At 46.6% G+C, this 20,737-nt stretch overlaps 1 protein-coding gene across 2 annotated transcripts in view; it reads right to left on the minus strand.

The window, feature by feature from the left end:
* Positions 1 to 10,247: 10,247 nt before the first annotated feature.
* The window catches only part of LOC147697124 (cytoplasmic FMR1-interacting protein 1), a 533,654-nt gene continuing 523,164 nt past the window's right edge, over positions 10,248 to 20,737 (minus strand). For both annotated transcript variants that reach the window (XM_086934191.1, XM_086934192.1), the window contains exon 31: positions 10,248 to 11,315. In XM_086934191.1, coding sequence (XP_086790317.1) covers positions 11,151 to 11,315 — 165 coding nt within the window. In that variant the 3' untranslated portion in view covers positions 10,248 to 11,150. The remainder of the gene's footprint in view (positions 11,316 to 20,737) is intronic.

Genomic DNA, 20,737 nt, shown 5'->3' on the forward strand with positions numbered 1-20,737 from the left:
TGATTTCATATGCAATAATTTTTTGAATGATTTCTATGCTTTAAAAAACGTACAGTACCTAAATTCCATGTATTACAAGTACGCCTATTTCGAATGCATTTATGTATTTTGGGGTGGGCAATGTTACACATGCATCTAATTGCTTAGTTTTAGTAATTTTGATGGACATTAACCCGTGGAGTGGGTGTTGCGTGTTTATCTAGGTTCCTGATCGATACTGTGACCTTATGCCCCTATTCGGCTATAAATCCCTTTATTCCCTATATTGGCATAACCGTTCAAGTGCGATTTTCTGAAAAGTCATCTCTGGCCTCACACGAACAGAGCCACATTCCAGCATAGTTCCCTCTGCCACTTCCTTTGTGACCAATTAGTGCAATGACAGAGCAGTAGTCACTATCTGATATTCCTAGATAACACTCCGAGTTCTTCAACAAGATAAAAACTTAGCAGACCTGGAAATCCCCGCTTGCTATGTTTTGATTAGTAATGGAACTCTACTGAGCAACTGATAACTATCACTTCCTAGTGACATCTTTAATTGACGTCTTATGTCCAGCAAACTTGCGTCAAACCCGGCACCTGTCAGGTATAAATATTACCAACGTTGCCTTAAGCAATTGCCTGCTGTACGAGCTACTGAAGCCAGCTGCCTGCACGACCCCGTGTTGGTAAATCTAGCACTCTGTCGCTGCAGCCTGCTATCCTGTGGTGGTGAAGCTGCTGATACCATTATCGCCGCTACAGCGCAAACTATGGTGCAGTACGCTTAAGGAGCTGAACAGCCGTCCCTCTGCGAAGACATCCAGCAGATTCCAGCTGCCCGCGGACGCTGTCCCCCCTCCTTCCTCGACGCGCTAAAGAGAAGCCGCTGCCTTTCTCGTGCAGAGAAATCCAGCTACAGCGTTTCCGGTTTACCCTCGCAGGTGACTGGGATATCGAGAGAGACCCCTGAAGGAGATACCAATCCTCCATCATTCTATTCAGAGGTATGGTGTTGACTAAACCCTTAGACGAGAATTCTTGAAACAAACCTTGGCAAAACCAACTTAACTTAAAGCTACTTACTTACTCCCCTTTCACGTGTTAGGCTTAGGTCAGGCACACTGGGGTAGGCTTAGTTAGAAGCACCAGTTGAGTATGTTAGCCTAATGTATATATGACTGTATATATGTTTTATTACTTTTAAACCATTGTATGGCTAAGAAACCATATCAATGCTTTTACAGTTCTATTTCGCAATCCTTATCTTACTGTACGTACTTTTTATAATAACAATTATTGCAATTGTGGCAATACATTTCTCTTGTACGAGAAGAAAGACTGTTCAATAAATGTTAACCCTTTATTGATACACGCCCGTCTCTCTATTCTCTACATCTCGTGAAAGTAAACTGCACTAGACTGACTGAGTGAAATACCTGTCTATTGTTTCACACGACCCTAGAGATTGACTCTTGATCTGAGGAGCAAAGTTGTCATGTTGCACGGTTGTTGGAAAGCTGAATCCCTTCTTGTCTGTGCCAAGGAAGCTGATCACTTCCTATGCAGAGAAGAAAGTTTCCAGTGACCTCTGAGCTAGTTGGTAACACAACCCAATTAAGTTTAGCATAGTCAGTGGAGGCCTGGAATATAAGCAGTTCCACGTCGATACTACTGTTTATGTTATTCCAATGCGCAGGGCCTAGTGGGAAACTAGGAACTACACTACAAGCTGGAGGTTGACATACTTCTCCACGATTTTACTCACCCAGGGGAGCAGGGAAATAGGACGATAGTTGGCAAAGTCCAATGGGTCCAGGTTTTTTTTTTTTATCAGTGCTCGGACCATCGCCTGTTTCCAGGCAGGAGGGACGATGCCGGAAGCGATAGAAGCATTCAGGAGGTTCTTGATGATAGGTAGGACCGTCTGAAATGCTAACAACATGGCTTCTGAGGGTGCCGGGTCAGTTGGAGATCCGGATTTTACTTTCCGAGCCATGGACTCAACCACTTCGAGATCCATGCAGGGAAAGTGATCAAGCATGGGTGAAGAGGCTAGCACGGGGGCTGACCCCCTGGTTTTATCCTGAACTATCAGAGGAGGAGTGGTGCATGGGAAGGAGGTGCATATTTTAAGACCATTCAGCAATAAATCATGGAATACAAGGAGATGTTACTTCGTCCTAACCTTAATCACAAGATTTGGTACAGTGCAGACTGTGTTTCAGTGCTAGACTTTCTTTTGTTCACATGTAAACATGACTAATAATAAGCCTTATAAATATCTATACCAAATTATGATAGCAATACTTAGGCAGTGCATAAGCCAACAATTAGCTGAAGTCACAATTACAACAGGGAGTGCTTTATCTCCAAGAACCTTTCACTCTCATTTGTATATGTAATTGGTCACCTTCTCATGTAACTTGTGCATATAAGGAATAAAGAATAAAGAACAGGTCTTGCTTTATGTACTTTGCACAGAGAGGTTACATTACTGCCCTCATGAATGAACTGTCTTCCATTGGTATCTCATAGTAAGCCTGGTTGAGTAAGGAAAGAATACGCACTGTCCCTTAGTTCTCTGAACCCTATAAGTGATATAAGGGAAATATCTCATATCAGTCTCACTTAAATGTCTCTGCGCCTAGCCACTTGGACTTTTTATTAGGGCTGAGGAAACCCACAGGATTTATCCGGCCGGGGCGAGGGGTCTAAACACCCAATCTCCTACTTTCAGCCCCCCTCTCAGTGATTTCCCCAGCTTACTAAATTTCCTGGCGCTGCTCTGTCCACACGGCCGCTGTCAGTCAGCCGGGTCGTCAAGGAAAACTCCCCCGCAGGTCCTCGACGAGGTACAAGCCTGCAGGACTACAGAGGTCTACGGAGGTGGGACCCGCCTTCCGCTAGGCGAGCTGCTCTTCGCTCGTCTGTAACCTCTCTTTCGCTGCAGGAAACGCCGACTCCTCCCTCAGTGCTCCTGTCACGCCTCGCTTCCTCCTCAGGCACTCCTCAAAGCAGCGTCGAGGCGGGGCTACAATTCGACTTCCTCCGCCTCACGCTCCAGCCACCATGTCGCACACACCTCTTCGCCGGCTCTCCCACGGGTCCCGGTACTAGATTCCAGCCCGCGCCTTGCTCCCGCCTCCCGAACCACAATCATGGGCTAGTCAGGCGGCCACGGCAAGCTCCGCTTCGCAAGCTCCGCACCTCCGCCGGTCACAGGCGCTTCCACAGCTCAGATGCAGCCAGGCTAACCCGGGCAGCCCAGGGAGACCAGGAATTCTCTGACGGGTCACTGATAAGTTCCTCTTTCTAGTGAACTAACCCAGACCGACTGTCATGAGAATCAGGCTGTGTCCAAAGAACAGGGGTGGGGGCCAGCAGCAAGGCAATGTCACTTCGTGAAAGTCTTGGCCAGAGACCGAAGGCAGGCTCGGACCCTCTCACCTCACTCTTCTTGGTTAGAAGTGATCTTCGTCCGTTCTTGCTAGGGCAGGTCAATGGGAGAGGGACAATATCATGAGGGAGGTCAGCAGCCCCTCGAGGTAGTCAGATCCCCTCTCAGCGCACTGATCTCCTCGCTCCACAGCCTCCACTTCAGCTATAGATCACTCCTCACCAACCTCTACAAAATGGCTGTCCAACATTCCGCCTTATATAGGCTGACCCTAGAATGTCCAGAGGAGTCCAGAAGGTTCTGGAAACCCTCATTCTGTCCTATGGACCTGAATCCTGAGGTAGTCAGATAGGTGGCAGTTGGAAGCCACCATTTTGTGGTTCCTGTGGTTTTAGTCAGAAAAAGGCACTTAAGGCAGGGGAAAAAGACTAAGGGGCAAGGAGCACCTAACCCCTAGGTCAACACCTTAAAAGTCATAAAAACAAAGGTTAGGAGACAGAAAGGGGACAAAAAATAAATAAATAAATGGGAGGGACCACCCAAAGGCTGACCGGTCTAACATGGACCTTCTGCATTCTTCTGGTGAAGGAGGCAATCCATTTGAAGGAGTTACCCTGGATACTAATGAGATGGAGTCTTCTGATCAGGGTGTGATGAAATACAGTGTCCAAGGCTGTTGAGAGGTCAACAAGCATCAGTGCCACTGTTTCTCCCCTGTTAAGGAGGGCTCTGATGTCATCGTGGCCAAGATCAAGTTTTCATGGACTCCTTAAAGACCTCAACCTGCTAGGGTATGGCTGATGGCTTGGGAAATTCGCATGCATAGGGACCATATGTGGAATCAACTTCCAAGATCAATTGGTACTTTGACACTCTTGCACCTTCTCTTTTTGACAGAGTGTGGCAGGATTATTAGAGTCCCGCTTAGGCTTCTTATGCACCTTCTTCGATTTCAACTTGCCGAATGACTTAGACCCTGAAGAAGACCAGTCACTGGAGCAGCCTTGAGAATGGTAACTGGTCCATGCCCTCGACTTGGATCAGGAGTGCTGATTTACACAAGGTCTTTCACAGTTCAGTGATAAACTGTGCACTTCATGGTCCCGGATAGCCTTCAATCCAGGCACATGAGGGCACATTCTTTGCACTACTTGTCATGCCCTGAGCCCAAACACTAAAGGCACCCCATGTGCATGTTTGTTACCAACATCTGTTTTCGACAATCATGGCATGGTTTGGACCCTGTACTTTGCGCACTGGACTTCAATGTGGAGAGAATCGTCAACAGACGAAAAAGGTAGCAGTGGTCCTGATCCAGATTCAAAGGTGTGGAAAGAAAGGAACAGATGTTGACATGCAGGGGGGGGGGTGTTTATAAGTGGATCTGCTCTATCCCCTCCAGGGTGGAGCGAAACCCATGTGGAGCTGCAAGGCGCCGACTAGCAGCACAAAGGAGCACTGCTGAGAAAATTTCAACTTCCAGTCTGGCGCCTGGGGATATTTGAAAGGTGAGGAATCTGTAGTTAGAAGTATCCATTAGAATGTGTGCTTTACAAAAAGAATTATGATATTTATGTTGCAATCAATTATTCACAGAAGAGCTGGGTTGGGGACTAGGTGACACTTCAGCAGAACTAGGTGAGCAGAAAGAGGCTCATATTAAGGCTCCGCCCGATTTGTAATTTTTAAATTGGCAGCTTTTAAAGACACAATTGGTATGGCCACTGCTTCAGCTGCATGAAGCAGAGGAAGAACTACAGAGTGTTGGCAGCATCATGGTGGTGATTTTTTGTGCGTCACTTATTGGGCTTGTTAATTTGCTTTTTGTTTTTGTCGTTGATACCATTGCATTGCTAAGTGCTTGGTTTAGCTATAGTACGAAAGTCAAGAATGTACCCTCGTATTTTTGCAGATGTCATATGTAGGCCCACGTCCATTCTCTGTATACCAGACTTTCTCTTCTAGCACCTGCTAAGTCCTAACTTTAGAATACAGTAGACCACTAAAGCACACAAACGTCAGGCCGTCATCATTAATTAAACAAAAGAATCAGCCAACATTTAGAAGCTGTGTGTAATTACACATGTGCATTCTTGGTGCTTCCATATCAGTTAAGAACTAAGTAGTTATTTAGAATCAGATGCTGCTAACCAAATTGCCTTAGATTACTTGATCATCATAAGTATTCCACCTGCCCTCAAAAGACACCAACAGGAAGGACGACAGCGTCTCTGCGCAGATCCGAAAAGTGGAGGAGTCGACAGCTTGGAGAGCGACGTCAGGAGCGGAAACCTTCGTGGTGACGCCAGGATTCGGGACGACTGCCGCTTGTGATGTTAGCGTCCGCCCTGTTAATGAAACGACTGCAAAGAGCGAAGCACCTGTGAAGAGTGAAGAAAAGAGAGAGCCGGACCCTCTCCGGCAACACCTGCAATCCAGCCATGGCCCTGGCAGGTCGTGGCTCCAGAAGGTACGGGCCATATTGGACAGAGAGAGGGAGGCCCCATCTAGCTAATTCTTGTATTTAGGACACAAGAATATCACGGTGGCGGTATGGGTGTTTGCTCCCTCACTCCCTTTCCTAATTTGTGGTTAAGTCAACAGAAACACCTTCCTCACCAAATCCTTCTTTTGTGTTCTTTTTCGTTTACTTGATAACGGCACCACTCGGAGAGATCCCATTTCCAGGGAAGAAGTCTCTTCACCAAGAAGCCCATTCTCCGGAGCAAGAGAGTGAAAGACTCCATAAAGAGGACTGGAATTGTTTTTTTTTCTTATGTTAAAAGGCCGCAAATAAAAGTTTGGATAACTTATACCTACTTCAGTGTCCTATCCCTGGTCTCCTTCTTCGCCATCTGACACACCTGTATATCAGTGCAGAAGAGAAAAAATGTGAGACCATCTAAAGTTTAGCCTAAAGAGAATCACTGAATAGACCAATGATCAAAAACACACCAGTAAATATGCAACTGAATGGCTGAAAAGGAAGTGATGTTTTAATAGTCAAGTCAAAGTCAGACTACAGCTCCAATAAGCTGCTGTGGCTCAGATTCACAGTGAATTGGATGACAGTCAATTCACTAAAAATGGACCCTGACAAAACAGAAGTTCTGGTCATCCTCACAAAAGACAACCCCTGGAGCAATCGCTTTTGGCCCCCGGAGCTGGGTGCTACCCCCACACCGGTTTCTGCCGTGAAAAGCCTGGGCATAAAGATGGACTCCGAGCTCTCCATGGCCAACCAAGTCACCACGTCACCACAATGGTCGGAACTTGTATAGGTCTCATGAAATCGCTATGGAAACTTGTCCCCATCCTTTCAACTGTCTCTCTACAAATAATTGTGTCGGCCACAATTGTCTCTAGACTAGACCACAGCAATGCCGTATATATCGGCCTTCCCCAGAAACTCATTAATAAACTGCAGGTAGTACTGAACGGAGCAGCCAGGCTTCTCTTTAGGCTACAATCAACAAGAAGAGTCGGAAGGTCTGTTAAACGACGTAGCTGAGTCTATGAAGTCCTAATGAAGTGATCCTTTTGGATTGCACTGAACCAGGCCGAATGGTCACAAGACACAGATATGTGTTAGATATCCTATCAGCCCACCCATTTGGCGGAGCCTCGTCATGTAGGACACCTAACCAGGGTGGTGAGTCCAAGCCCAGTGAATTGGCCAGACATCACGCACTACTGGTTCAACATGTAAAAGTGTCCGTGCCACTGAATGGTGCTGAAAAAGTGCAGTGCAAAACAGGGAATAAAGTAAGAGTGATCTAAAATGACGGTCGAGGCAAAGAAAAATATGTTTAATGAAGATATTCACCAAGACGTCAGATTAAAAAGAAGTGTATAACAGTGTGAAAAAATCACTGTGATGCTTTGCTGTGTTATGAATTAGGCCAACATGTTTCTGCCGAAGGTGGAACTACACCGGCATTCTTCAGGGCCAACTAAAACCAGATGTTGCTACTGCAAAGGTACACTCAGACAATTTATGAACAAGTGAAACAAAAACAGGACAGACCAACTTATTTGTTTAAAGATCTGTCCACAACTGTTGGTGTGGTCATGTAGACCATCCTACCATATCCTCCAGATCAGAAGTTGATAGAGGAAGTACTCCTGAAAATGGGAACAAAAAAGAGACAAAAAATGTTGTCCATTTTACAATCATAATAGACTTTTCACGAAATCAGAACCAACATATAAACTCAGCTAGGCAAGCCCCTACTCGGACAGCCTCATGTTATACAGGTATCATATTGAAGTAACCCATCAGTCATTGCTAAACATAAATTTCAAAAAAGTATGAAAGGACTTACCCAGCAGTATGTGGGAGTCAAGCCTCACCTCACCCGGCAACGGCTCGGATATTGAGGCCCCGCTCTGTGCACAGGAAAAATATACTGTGTCATCCTGAGTTGACTCAGAGGTCTGTAGTCAATGTCAGGTAGTGCTGCTGTGCATATGAAAAACTGGATGTGTACCTGTCCTTACCGAACACTGTCCCATGGAGGACAAGGAGTGGACTGACTAATAGACAAAGCTTGTGACTAGTGGCTGACTAGCACAGTCACCCTGGAATAAGCACCCAAAGAAATCTAGTGCCTATACTATGGTAAACAGTTAGTTGTATACTCCTAACCTCAAGTAGCCAAGAAACAAATGTATACAATATGGCTCAGAAAGTATTACAGAGAAGTGGGTCTAACTAGAAAACGACCCCTGACCTGTATTCTTCTGTGAGAGTACAATAGGTGGAATGAGCCTAGTGCTATCTCCCTACTCAGTAATTAAAGAAAGAGTGGCAAGAGCTCAGTTGTTGAGGCTATGGCTAAAATTAGCGTCTGCCTATAAGGAAATTAACCTGCAAATGAGCTGTACATGAAAAGGGGGTCACAACAAGATCCCAGAACTAGGCAGTGTGCATCAAAATTTGGCTACTCACCTCTCCGTCGGTACCCCTAGGCAGACACCTAAGCCGAAGGGGAGGCAACGAGGAGAGGTGAGATTCATGTCTTTATACCCCCTGTGATAGGGTGATAGGGAGCAGCTGTGTACCTATCACCGCCGCCCGTGTAGCGCGGACGTGTCCTATGCGCATGCGCGGCTAAGTGACGCTACACACCGCTGTGTATACAGAATCGGGCATGCGCGATGCGGTACCTCTAACCAGTGCACGCGAGCACTAGTAGAGGAGCGGCGCATGCGCAGAGGAAACCCGGGCTGCTGTATAGAACGCCTCGGGATCCTCGATAATGCGCGCATGCTCAGTTGTGCGAAACCACTCCTGATTGTCCAGAGTAACCGGTAAACAAGCAGAGGGCGTAGTGCTCCTTCACTAGGGTAAACCAGCCAGTTGCACCTGGAAAACGAGGGGTTAACAGTCGGCGGCCACATGAGAGATCTTTAGGCTGCCAAGAAAGACCCACACCACCCCTCTGCTGTGTAAACTGCACTGGCTTCCTATTAAGCAACTAGCAAAATGTAAGGGTCTCTGCATTGCCCATGAAGCAATTTACGGCAAAGCCCCAGCCTACATTTAAGAATGCCTGAAGAACTATGTCCCGGGTTGCACATTGCGGTCATGAGGCCTGCCGCTTAGCCCATCCAGGGTGCAATACCGCTTCTAAAGGAGGCAGAGCCTTCTCCGTCTTACTCCCACAACTATGGAACGAACTGCCGATTACCTTCGCAAGGGACCTGCACTCCTCCCCTTCAGGAAACCGCTTAAAACAACCCTGTTCAGGGAGGTTTTGGATACTGTTGAACTTACCTTCCCTGTGCTGCCATGCATTTGCCTACGACCTTTGGTAACTCTCTCAGAAGCGCTTAGAGACCAGCCAGTGATTAGGCGATATACAAAAATCAAGCAACATAACAGCTGATACACTTGTAAAGGAAATGTTTACTTCAAGTATTGCTGCTAAAGGGGGGATTCCAAATGTTACTGAATCACACACTTCATTAGGATTGCTTTTTTTGATTAATTAATGATGACCGTGAAATGTGTGTGTGTGTTGTCAACATGAGATTAGATTAATCTAATGTTAGGAATTAGCAAGGAATAGATGGTCAGATTTGTCTTAACTATTGAAACTATAGGACCCTAAGGGGGTTTACTTTCTTTTTCACATCACTGGAGGTTACCAAATCCCTTTTGGGACCATTACCTTGAGAGGATGATGGGGGCACCTGCTACACCTACATCATAAGTAGGTGGCGCCAACTAGCATGTACATTTCCTTGTATGCACGTCAGCTGTTTGTGACGTCTTCTCTCTTGGTTCCTCTTCCCTGTAGAAACTGGCCTTGGGAAATAGGTGGGGTATGATCTCATAATTATAAATGATCCAGAAATGTTATGAGAATATGTACCAAGAGGCTAAAGTAACAATATTTGTTCTACAAGGGGATGTCAGTCTTTCCAGTACAGTACCTATCCCAGGGCACCAGCAATATGAAACAGGTGCACTAAGGTTCCCAAAGTCTGAAATCTATCATCAATTAAAAAAATATCACACATTAAAAAAAAAAAAAAAAATCACACAACGTATAACAGGGTTATGAAAACAAGGGCTAACATAATGCCCCATATGTCTTTTCAACCACTACTATCTAATAACAATCAAGATTAAAATGAAGAAAAATGAATCACACAAATCAACTTCTGGAGGAAAGGGATGAAGCTGTGTGCACTCTCGTCTTCAACCCACTATGCACATATGGTACTCTCAAATGAAGAGAATGTCAGGCCAAGATAACATCAAAAGAGCAATCCAGACCAATTAATGATATAGTAGCAGCAGAATTCAGCACATACTTCCAACACACACATGTAGATACCAGACGTGACTCAAACAAACTTTCAGTTTGTATTTATTGAAAATATATTGCAGTTATAGAATTTAAAATCACAAAGTTTGTTAACAGATAGAAAAGGAAGAGTATTAACAAGAGAGAAAAACTTAATTTATAAATGTACTGAAATAAAGCAATTAATTAATGGCATATATTCTCTTATTACAAACGAGTTGGAAGCAAAAGCTTATAAAATGATTTTGTGCCCTAGTCACCTTATTTAGTAGTGTGCAGTGTAATTTGTATGGACAAATGAAAAGAGATTAAAGCTGTCAGTCGACAAGGTATAAAACAAACACTGTATGAAAAGTATTTGAGCAATTAAACAAAATATATACGGCTATACACCATTTTCTGTTTACCAGTCTTTTAATACCAAAAGTATAAAACTATTTAGATTAGAAAAATACGCGTGAATTTTACAAATGTCTATAGAAGATCTTAAGGATACGTGATTAAAATGCTGGTACAGAGTTCTGTAGTCTCAGTGATTGGACAAGAAGAATTAAAGGCATTATTGTTGCTAGTCAAATATTACTCCCATAACAAGGTTGCAAATAAGTTTTTAATAAATATTCCTCTTCGTCTCATTTTACAACACCACCAAGCTTCTTAGTGGCAACTGCTTTTGCTGCTTAAAAGTCCATGGTGCGGATCGTTTTTTTCTATAGAGGTTAGGTCCCAGTCGCTTTACAGCTTTAAAATTTCCACAAAATTGAAAAGTATTTCCAGTCTACCAATATTAATGCATGTAAATAAAAACAGAGCATCCGCTTCCAAAGAGGATTAGAAACTTACAAAAATAATGTGGTCCGGGTAATTTATTACAGTATATTTTAAGGTCTTGAATCCACAAAGCACTTTTAGCATACTGGCATTAAAAATATATAGCACTGAACAGCAAACTAGTTGCTTGCCAACGACTGGTGAATAGGTGGCTGGAAACAACGGACATGCTCCACGGGGGTACCTTCTCCATCGCCGGCCTTCAAGTACTTGTCCAAGATGGTGAAGATCTCATCGTTCAATATCTGGAACTTGCGAATTCGCTCTACCATTTTCTTCAAGGGCTGAAAAATGAATTCAAATGCTCAGGAGATATGTGACGATATTACAGTACTGAATAATAACACAGACTTATTCTTGTACAATAACACTTGAGGGTATATGAGATATTTCAACAAAACAGCAACAGTTAAACTGCTAATTTGACTGAAGAACAGATGAACAAGGACATACGGAGAAAGAGAAAGAAGAAAAAGCTGTCTAAAAGTGCAAAGGCATTTTGGCAAAAGAGGACACGTGCAGGTAACCATCCCCCCTAAGTCATGTTGGTTCGATCTATGCAGAAGACTTAAGTCTTAGAACTATCTTCATTGTCATGGGAAGCACTAATAACTGTACAAGAATGAAAATTTCCACAGCCTCTCAAGAGAAGGATTCTTAAATGTTTTTGCAAAAACTGTTACTTAGATGTGCAAAACACACCAGTTCATGCATACGGAATAGTTAAACTGACAGAATGTGCAGGGGTGGAACATTCCACAGTAGGAATAGCAAGGAGAACCCCCAACATAATGAAAGTGTTAGAAAAGAGGTTCCTCCACTAGGAGTGTACAAGCGGGGCCTTAAACGTGCAAGGGCACACATAAGTTCAATTTCCACATGAGTAATTAGTACAATTCCACCTTCACAAATAGTTATAAATCTGAGTACTCGATTAGATATACCACAGTCTTAAATGTCCTCGACTACTCCTGAAGTTCTTTTAGAATTCCCAAAATACTGAAATTTGCTCCAACCATAGTAGTAACCAACTGTGAGCAAAATTCTTAATTTTGAATGGGTCCTGATGTGTACAGCCTTCATGCTAGACGATGAAGCATGCAACAGTGGAATTGATTTATCCACAATTGTCAATAGCCATATACGCGTTAAGTTATTTTGTTGAAATTTTTCTCTTTGGGCGTGTGGTATCTCCAGAATGAGCTTCTAAGTGTTTAATTCTGGTATGGTAGCTGGGGGATTTCACGGAGGACAGTTTTAGCAGAGTGTGGTGGCTGAACTGGTTTTACTGTTAAATCTTCAAACAACTTACCTTTTATTTTTTTGTGTGATGATTCATGTTTTGCACTGGTGACAGACAACAAGATAAAGAATAAAGTTGCACCTCAACACAGCCAGTACAGAGAGTTAGAAATGGACTTATCCTGATTGACTAGGTGTAGAGTGGTGCTGTCAGGTGACTAACAAAGGGAGGGGGATTTCTTCACCTCAGTGCAGAGAGTATCTTACCCCCAACAGAGGAAAAGTAAGTGTTTCTCTCCTGGAAAACACGGCGAAGTGCACCAAAGCTGGTAACAGTGAATGCAGTGGCTCATCCGAGTTCGGAACGGCCAGTGACATTGGTGTGCTTATGTAATTTGCTGTCTTGGGAGATTCCAGAAAGCCTCGCCCCAGCAAGTCACTGTGTTGAATTAAGGCGCCATCTTGGTTCGTTGGGAAAGCATTGGCTGAGAGCTTGACACGCAGGAAAATCATCACATGGAGATAGGTGTCATTTCAAGAGTTAAGAGGAGACCAGCACAGTGCAGAAGCATAACAAGAAGAGAATAGAGATTACATCATGACGTAGATGCCCTACAGCTATACTGACAAAGTGGAGGCTGTGAGAAAGTGCCATCTTTCTTGCATGGGTATGCCCCCACTTTTTGCTGAATTGCTGATGTGCTTTGACTGAGTGTGCCCTGGGCTCCTGCCAACCATGTGCCCAGGGCCTGTGTTCCTTCCCTAAAACTGCGTTGAAACTAAAACCCAATTGGCATCTCTGGCCACCTGTCAGCCGCTAGTAAATGGTACTCTAGGAACCCAGGGCATGGTGACCAGAGAAGACCCCTAAAGGCTACAGGACTTATTGTGCCACCCTTAGGGGCCCGGTACCCTGACACCCACACAGGCTGAGTGTCTATGTACAGAACTAAACAGAGAGTCGACATGGCACACATCACTGTGTACCTTGCCCAAAATCCCACTTGCCCGGGCATACATCAGACATCCCTCTAGCTGGGTGCCAGTGGTGTGGGCACAGGTGCATGAGCCCTGTGCCCCTACAGTACCCAGGGCCATTCCTGGGCACTGTAAGTGCAGTGCTGCCATTAAGTGTATATGGTGCTGGGATGTTGTCGTTACGAACTCCACAGCACCATGATGGCTTCACTGAAGACTGAGAAGTTCGATATCAAACACTGATGCCAGTGTGGGATTAAATGTAAAATGCACGACAGAGGGCATCGTAGAGATGCCCCCTGAAACCTAACCAACTACCAGTGTCCTGACTGTGTGGCTACCGAGGCTGCCACCACCAGACAGGTTTCTGGACCCCTGGGTCGAGAGCTTGCCGCTCTCTGGGGCCTGCAACAATGCACATCCTGGGACGAGGTGCCAAGCCTCCTCCACCAGGATGGGCAGGGGAAGCTTCAAAGGCATACCGCCTTTGTGAGCTTCTCAATACCACTTGCTGTACTCCGCAACTGGCGCCCATCGGTTCTGACCCCACTCTGGCGGGAAGAATGGCAGAAAACCCTAAATGAGGAAAGGGGGTGTGCCAGTCTATGCCAACCCCACCCCTCAGGTGGGAGAGGCGAGGTGAAGCACAACTCCGGGCTCCGGCCATCTAGAAGATGGGGAGCCCTGCCCAATCACAGCTAGGTCCCTGCCCCCCTCCCACCGGAGAGGAGCAGGCTACGGGGTGTACCCACCCCAGGATAGGGACCCATTGGTCCCTGCCCTTGCCCTACCTGTAACACACCTAAATTTAGTATTTAGGCTCACCCTGAACCTTCCTTCCTCAGATCCTGATTGTAACGAGAAGAAGAACAAGAAACAAGAAGACCTGCCATGCAGCTGCTAACAAAAGGACGATGCACACTGACTTGGCCCCAGAACCCTACAGGCCTGTTGATCCTTGAACCTGCTCCTGCGAAACTCTGGCGTCTCCTGCGGACAGCAACCTAAAAAACCCTAGAGGACCTGCCTGCCTTATACCTTCCTAAAGACTGGGACTCCCACGAGCAGTGGCTCTGCTCAAACGGCAATACCCCTGGTGCCAGCCAGGAACCGCAAATCCAGACCACTCTGCACCTGCCAAGCCCGGCCTGTGCCTGAGTGATCCAAAACCACGAGGACATCCCCCTGGCGACTGGGACCCGAAGTCCAGTGCCCCAAGACCCTCCTCGACGAACCAAAGAACGCCTGCAGCCTCAGACCCAAGGACCCCTCCAACCGTTAGCTGAGGGTAAGATTTCCCGACACCAAAAGACACCCCTGCGCCCGGTGGCACCCTGTGCCTTCCTTTGGGGTACCTACCTCTCCTCCAAGATCCCAACTTACCTCTGAAAGTGGTGGTCGCACCTGAAGGATCTCCGTCCCAGAGTCTGCAGCCTTTGTCCACTTTTTTACTTTCCCATTGGATAACATTGAGCGCCTGACGGTTCATGGGCACCCTGCAACCAGCCGCCCGAGTGCCGCTGGACGTGCAACTACTACTCTGCTCTACTTCCCCACTTGCCCTGAGTAAGTGACCAGGAGCTCAGCTCCCACTGCCGCGTGGCCTGCTTGCTTGCAGCCACCAACCAAAGGTCCCCTACCCTCCATTGGATTGCATTGGGCCTACTCTCTCTGCACCCGGCTGCACCTGTGCCGCTGATGGTGTAACTACTGTACCTTTCCGACCCTGGGAGACCTCCGAGTCTATGCCCAGAACCTTAACTCCACCAGTCGAGTACTTACCTAAAAGCCGATAACTCACTTATCTTCCTGAGGATAACATTGACTGTTTTTCACTTTAAATTTCTTCTAAGACTGGAGTTTTGAAAGTTTAAAAATATTCATCTAAAATCAGCCGAATAACGAATTCCGAATTACTCACCTGTGATCACGAGAAAAGCCAGTACTGTACCTTTTATCCCAGTACTGAACCGCAAAAGTAATCCTAACTGTACTTACCAGTTACCTGCATTTTCTTCCATAGGAATCCATTGACTGTTTTTCTGTGAAATTTCTTTTAAGTGTCGATTTTTGCAAACTACAAATATTCTTTAAAAATCGTACCAAATACCAAACTGTAATTACTCACCTGAACTTAGGAGTCCAGTACTGGATTACACAAGTAACGAGAACCTACTTTAACTGTGACTTAAATTTCCTCCCATAGGTTAAGATTGGTTGGTTTTCACTGAAGAGTTTCGAAGTGTCAACTTTGAAAATACATTTATATTCTTTAAAAATCACAACTGTAACCAAAACGCTTTTACTTAACTGTTTACAGCTTATGTCCCGTGACTGAATCCAGGAACCAGTCTTGTGTTTAGAAAAGTAATCCTTAAAGTAATCAACTGCATTTATGTAGAAAAACCCATTGAGCTCAATGTTAAATTGTGTTGCCTATTGCAACCACTGTTGCTATTGTACTTACAAAGTCTTTGTCTTTTTGCAAAGTAATTATCTAAAGTCACTCATATTGAGAACAGTATATTTTGATACCTGTTGGTTCTAAAATAAAACAACTATATCTTTTGATATAAAACAATTGGCCTAGAGTTCAGTTCTTGAGTGTATGAAACCTTTTGCTGATTGAGTGTGTACAACAAATGCTTTACTCCGTCCTCTGATACTGCCATACTGCTCGACCAAGCTACCACTTTAGAGAGTAAGGTTATATCTAACTTTAACCTCTGTCATACCTCTGGAGACTGGGGACTCTATACACACTGTATCTAACTTTGGTCCAGTGTATATATAGAGCCACTTTATAACAGAGGCACAGAGCAGTTACATTAAAGGGAGGTTTGTGTTTCGAGTTGTCAGGGCTTGGCATCATATCCTGTGGACCACCTGATCAGAGAACACAGCGCAAAGTAAGCGGTACACGGAGAGTACAGAAGCAGCTGTTGAGTGTAGGAACCGACGACACATTGCAGATGGCATCCAACAGATTTCCTTATTGTTTGACCCACTACAATTTTATATTCCATTACAGAGACAACGTCTCACTTGGGGTAGACTACCAGGAAGATGCAGGAGGCTTAAGAGGCCGAGAAGCCTCAGAGCTGTTCTCACCGAGATCCAGGACTGAGGTTGAAACATCAGGAATGCCCTGGACTTCTCGCAGCAGAGGGAAGGTGTTGGGCCTGGCCTAGGGTTATCCCCAAATGTTTGCCTTCCTTCACCTCTTTTTCTGATCTTCTTTTTGCTGGCTTTAGGACTCTGGGCACTTTACTACTGCTAATCAGTGCTAAAGTGCATGATCTCTCTCCTCTAAACATGGTATGACTGGTTTACACGTTTGATATATTTGATTTACTAGTAAGTCCCTTTTAAAGTGGTATCCCGGTTTCCCAGGGCCTGTAAATTAAATGCTACTAGTGGGCCTGCAGCACTGCTTGTGCCACCCATAGAAGTAGCCTTTAAAATCTGTCTCAGGCCTGCCACTGCAGGACTTGTGTGCGCAGGTTACTGCCACTTTGACATTGCATTTAAAACTACTTGCCAAGCCTTAAACTCCAGTTTTACTACACATAGGTCACCCCTGAGGTAGGCCCTGGGTAGCCCTATAGGCAGGGTGCTGTGTAAGTAAAAGGTAGGACATGTGCCATTATGTGTGGCATGTCCTGGTAGTAACAAACAGCCTATTTCGTTTTTCACTGCTGTGAGGCCTACCCTTCTAACAGGCTAGCATTGGGAATTCCTGTATATATGTTTAAGTGGTACTTCCTGATCAGAAAGAAGTGGCAAGCCCATGTTCGGTATGTTTAGAATAGTGGTGATAAATACTACTTACTTGTGTAGCTGGATTTTATATTACTATTTTAGAAATGCCACTTTTAGAAAGTGGACATTTCTCTGTGTTTATGACTTTGTGCTTTGCAGCCTGCCTCAAATAAATGTCTGGGCTAGGTGACAGCTACACTCGGTACATACTTTCCAGACAGCCAACACACAGGAAGGGCTGGGTGTGACATCTGCATTCATCTGCATACTAACAGTCTTCATAGGTGGGTAGAGGGAGAGGTGGTTCACACTTAACTTTGAATAGGTTGTGTCCTGCCCTCACACAAAGGGCGGACGACCTCCCACTGATCGTCTGAAGCCAGGGATGAATTGAAGGGAATTGTTGCCACTTACAAGGGTTCCTCCGAAGTCACCCCTTCATCAAAAACATTATTGAGTATAAGTACTGAGGCTCTGACACCATGTGTTTAGACACTGCATGGGACTTGTAACCAGAGGTTGCTGGCTCTTCAATTTGCACATTGTCAGAGGACTGCTGGGCTACCAGGAGGAATCACCATTTGGACTACTTGCTTTGTTTAGCTGTCCTGCTGTGCTGCTGGAGGGACTGCAGCTTTGCAAAGTGACATGATGTGTTGGGCTGTCTGTTTGCTTTGTGCCTCCAAGTGCTCTCCGAGGGCCCGTTGGCTTGCCCCCCCCCCCGTTCTGGTAACTTCAGGGCCAGAAAAGACTGCCTGACAACCCTTCTGCATTGGGACTCTTTTGGGACTTCTTTTGGGAGCCAGGCAGCAGTGGGCTAAGTGAGTAGCTGTGACCAGCTGCTCCTCGCCTAAAAAACCCTCCAAATCATTTTGTGGTGAACAGCTGCTGAGGGCTGACAGAAAGCAGTGCTTCTGGGCAGAGTGGAGGGATCCTAGTGGGCTCAGCTGCCCCCCCCCTTTTTTTCCATTGGGGGCTACCCACCTATAGGGACGCACCATGGTGAGCAATCTGCAGTGCCTCTCAGCATTGTCCCCATGAAAGCCTCGTTGGCAAGAGATCCTAGAGGCTGACCATGTCAGCACTGCCTCCCCCTCGCCTCATAGGGACCAGGACTCTACGTTGTGCGACCATGTCCTGGGTCCTGTGATGAGGTTGCCTTAACCCGATTCGCCCAACAGCAGTGTGAAGCCGCCAGGATCAGGCAGAGAAAGGTGCTATGGCCGCGCTGCGTGCGTGGGTGACTGGCTGCACTCTGCACACGTCACGGAGGACCTGGGGAGCACTTTTGCTGCTGGCCTGTCTTTGCACAAGCCGTCGGCCCCCTTATAGTCGAGTGGATTGGGAGAGTCACCACAATGCAGCGATCGCGCAGAAGAGGGTAATGCATTTACCTTGCACCCTTCGTTCAAAAAGGAGCTTGGAAAAACGAATGTCTTTGTCTCTTAGTGATAACGATGATTCCCTCCTGACTTTGTACGTGGGGGTCCTCACAGGTTACTGTAGAGCTCTAAGCAGAAGGAACGGCACTTTTTCTACATTCCGGAAAGGGTGATCCCCTAATACCATATCCTGTGCAGTAGGCGCGCAGGTGCTCCTGCGGCATACGTTTTAAGCCTGCATACCTTAAACAGTATACCAGCATATCTTAAGCAGTATACAGGGGAATGTTATCGCTTTATCTTGTTGGCTAAGGTTTAACGAGTGGTAGCTGATTAATGTGAATAACTGGAAAGGTATACACTGTATTCCTATCATTTGGGTCTTCCTGGGATTATAACACAGAAATGACTGTATAAAATGTACTAGGAGCGCAGGTTCACTGTGCCCTATGTTTTTTTTCTGTGATTAATGTGATTTACCCGAACCAACCTGCATTACGTGCAAAGTATTTATGATACATGTCGTTTTAAGCCCCGCAGTGATCAGGATAATGAGTACAATCTAAGTAACTGCCATAATTATGAATCATGTTGTTCTAGTCTTATTTTGTGTAGAATATAATCATTTTTTATATAATCCGTTGTGGAGTCTCCTTTGGTGGTGTATTCATTGTGTTGCACAAACACTTTACACACTGTTTAGGAAAGAAGGATCTGTTTTCATGATTACCAGCACCTTCTGCTGGTGTCAGTGTGTTTTTTGACTAGTCTGTCTGGAATCCTGCTAATCAGGACTCCAGCCACTGTGCTTCTTTCTTAAACTTGTCACGGTAAGGGGGGCGTGGTTTGAGCGCCGACCGGGATGGCTGTGTGAGCGTGCAGCTCCGCGCCGAGTCCCGATATTAATCCTGATATCCCTGCCTGTAGTGCCTCTGAAGGTACGGATTCACCACGCGAGGTGTTTGCTGAGCGGAGAGGAGAGTTTGGATACCAGCGGGACCTCGGGGGACGAGCGGAGATCCAGTCCCGGAGTCCGGAGGAGCCGGGCAGTGAACAAAGAAAAATGGCGGCGTGAAGATCCTAAGAGACACGGAGACGGAGTGCGCCTGAACTGAGCTGGTGTTCCGGCGGCTGCCCAGCAGAGCGATCGTAGCGGGGGCACGACTGAGGGCACCTTCGGCGCCGAACGAGGGAGGCGAAGACATCGTAACCCCAGGTCTTGGTGAGTGCGGTGCCCCCTCCCCCCCCCGCTCTCCGACCTAGTAGCTAGTGGACGGCGGGCTGATCTTGGGCAGCGACGCCTGCAACCGGCAGCGGTCGCATACCCGGGGCACTGGCTTAGGTCTTCTGGAGGGGGCCGCACGAGAAGGCATGCCTGGCCGCTTCAGGAGTGGACAGTGCAGGCGGGCAGCGGACTCCGATACAGTGGCGGAAGCAGAGTCAGAGCACACATATTTAAGGACCCTGGCCACCGAGGGGCACGGCAACTCCCGAGAGCGGCTGGGATTGAGAAGTGCCCTGCACATCAGTGAGGACCGCGGGGAGCTAACATTAACAGCGGATACCACCCGCCTGGACAACTCATAGTGTGGTGGTGGGGAAAACGTGGAGCGAGGGCTGAGACAGCACCATTAGCTTACCACAGTGTACTGGTTCGGGCAGCCGGCACGATCGGCTCTGGGGGCGCCCGCCTACTTGCTCGGGGAAGTGCTGCTGGCTCGTGCAGCTGGCTTGGAAGGTGACCCGGGTCCCTGTTGGTGCTCTGGAAGACCCGCATGGCATACAGCTGTGAACTATCTGTAGTAACCAGTGACTGAAAGTGTGTTCTGGGGGTACAGAAGAAGAGAGGAAGGGGCATGGACAGTCTTCGATGGTGTGTGTGGGGCCCTTGTACTCCGAAACACTGTCTCCTCTGGGAGGTGGCAACAGGTGGTGTGACTGTGATAGGAGCACAGTGGACTGGCGTGGCCCTAGGTGGTGGCCTGGGTTGAGCACCTAACGCGGTCAAGATGGCCGCTGCTGGTGGTGTTTTGAATACACCACAAGGACGAGATGACGCAACCGCCTTGGTCCAAGATGGCGGAACCCGAGCCCCACCGGAGGCGTCAACGCCAGAACAGAGGCTGAACCTGCGTCTCGACACTATCCTGGAGGCGATTACCGCGACGAAGGAATCGCTGCACCACGACATAGCGCAGGTCGCAACGGGGCTGGGCCTACTGAGAGCAGCCCATGCCAAGCTCTCGGACAGAGTGAAAGAAAATGAACAATTACTTCAGGACCTGAAACCAGCGGTGGTGACGGCGGAACACAAACTGACGGATACTCTTGGCCGCTTGGCG

Source organism: Lissotriton vulgaris, chromosome 8, assembly GCF_964263255.1.
Source record: "Lissotriton vulgaris chromosome 8, aLisVul1.2, whole genome shotgun sequence".
Lineage (NCBI taxonomy): Eukaryota > Metazoa > Chordata > Amphibia > Caudata > Salamandridae > Lissotriton > Lissotriton vulgaris.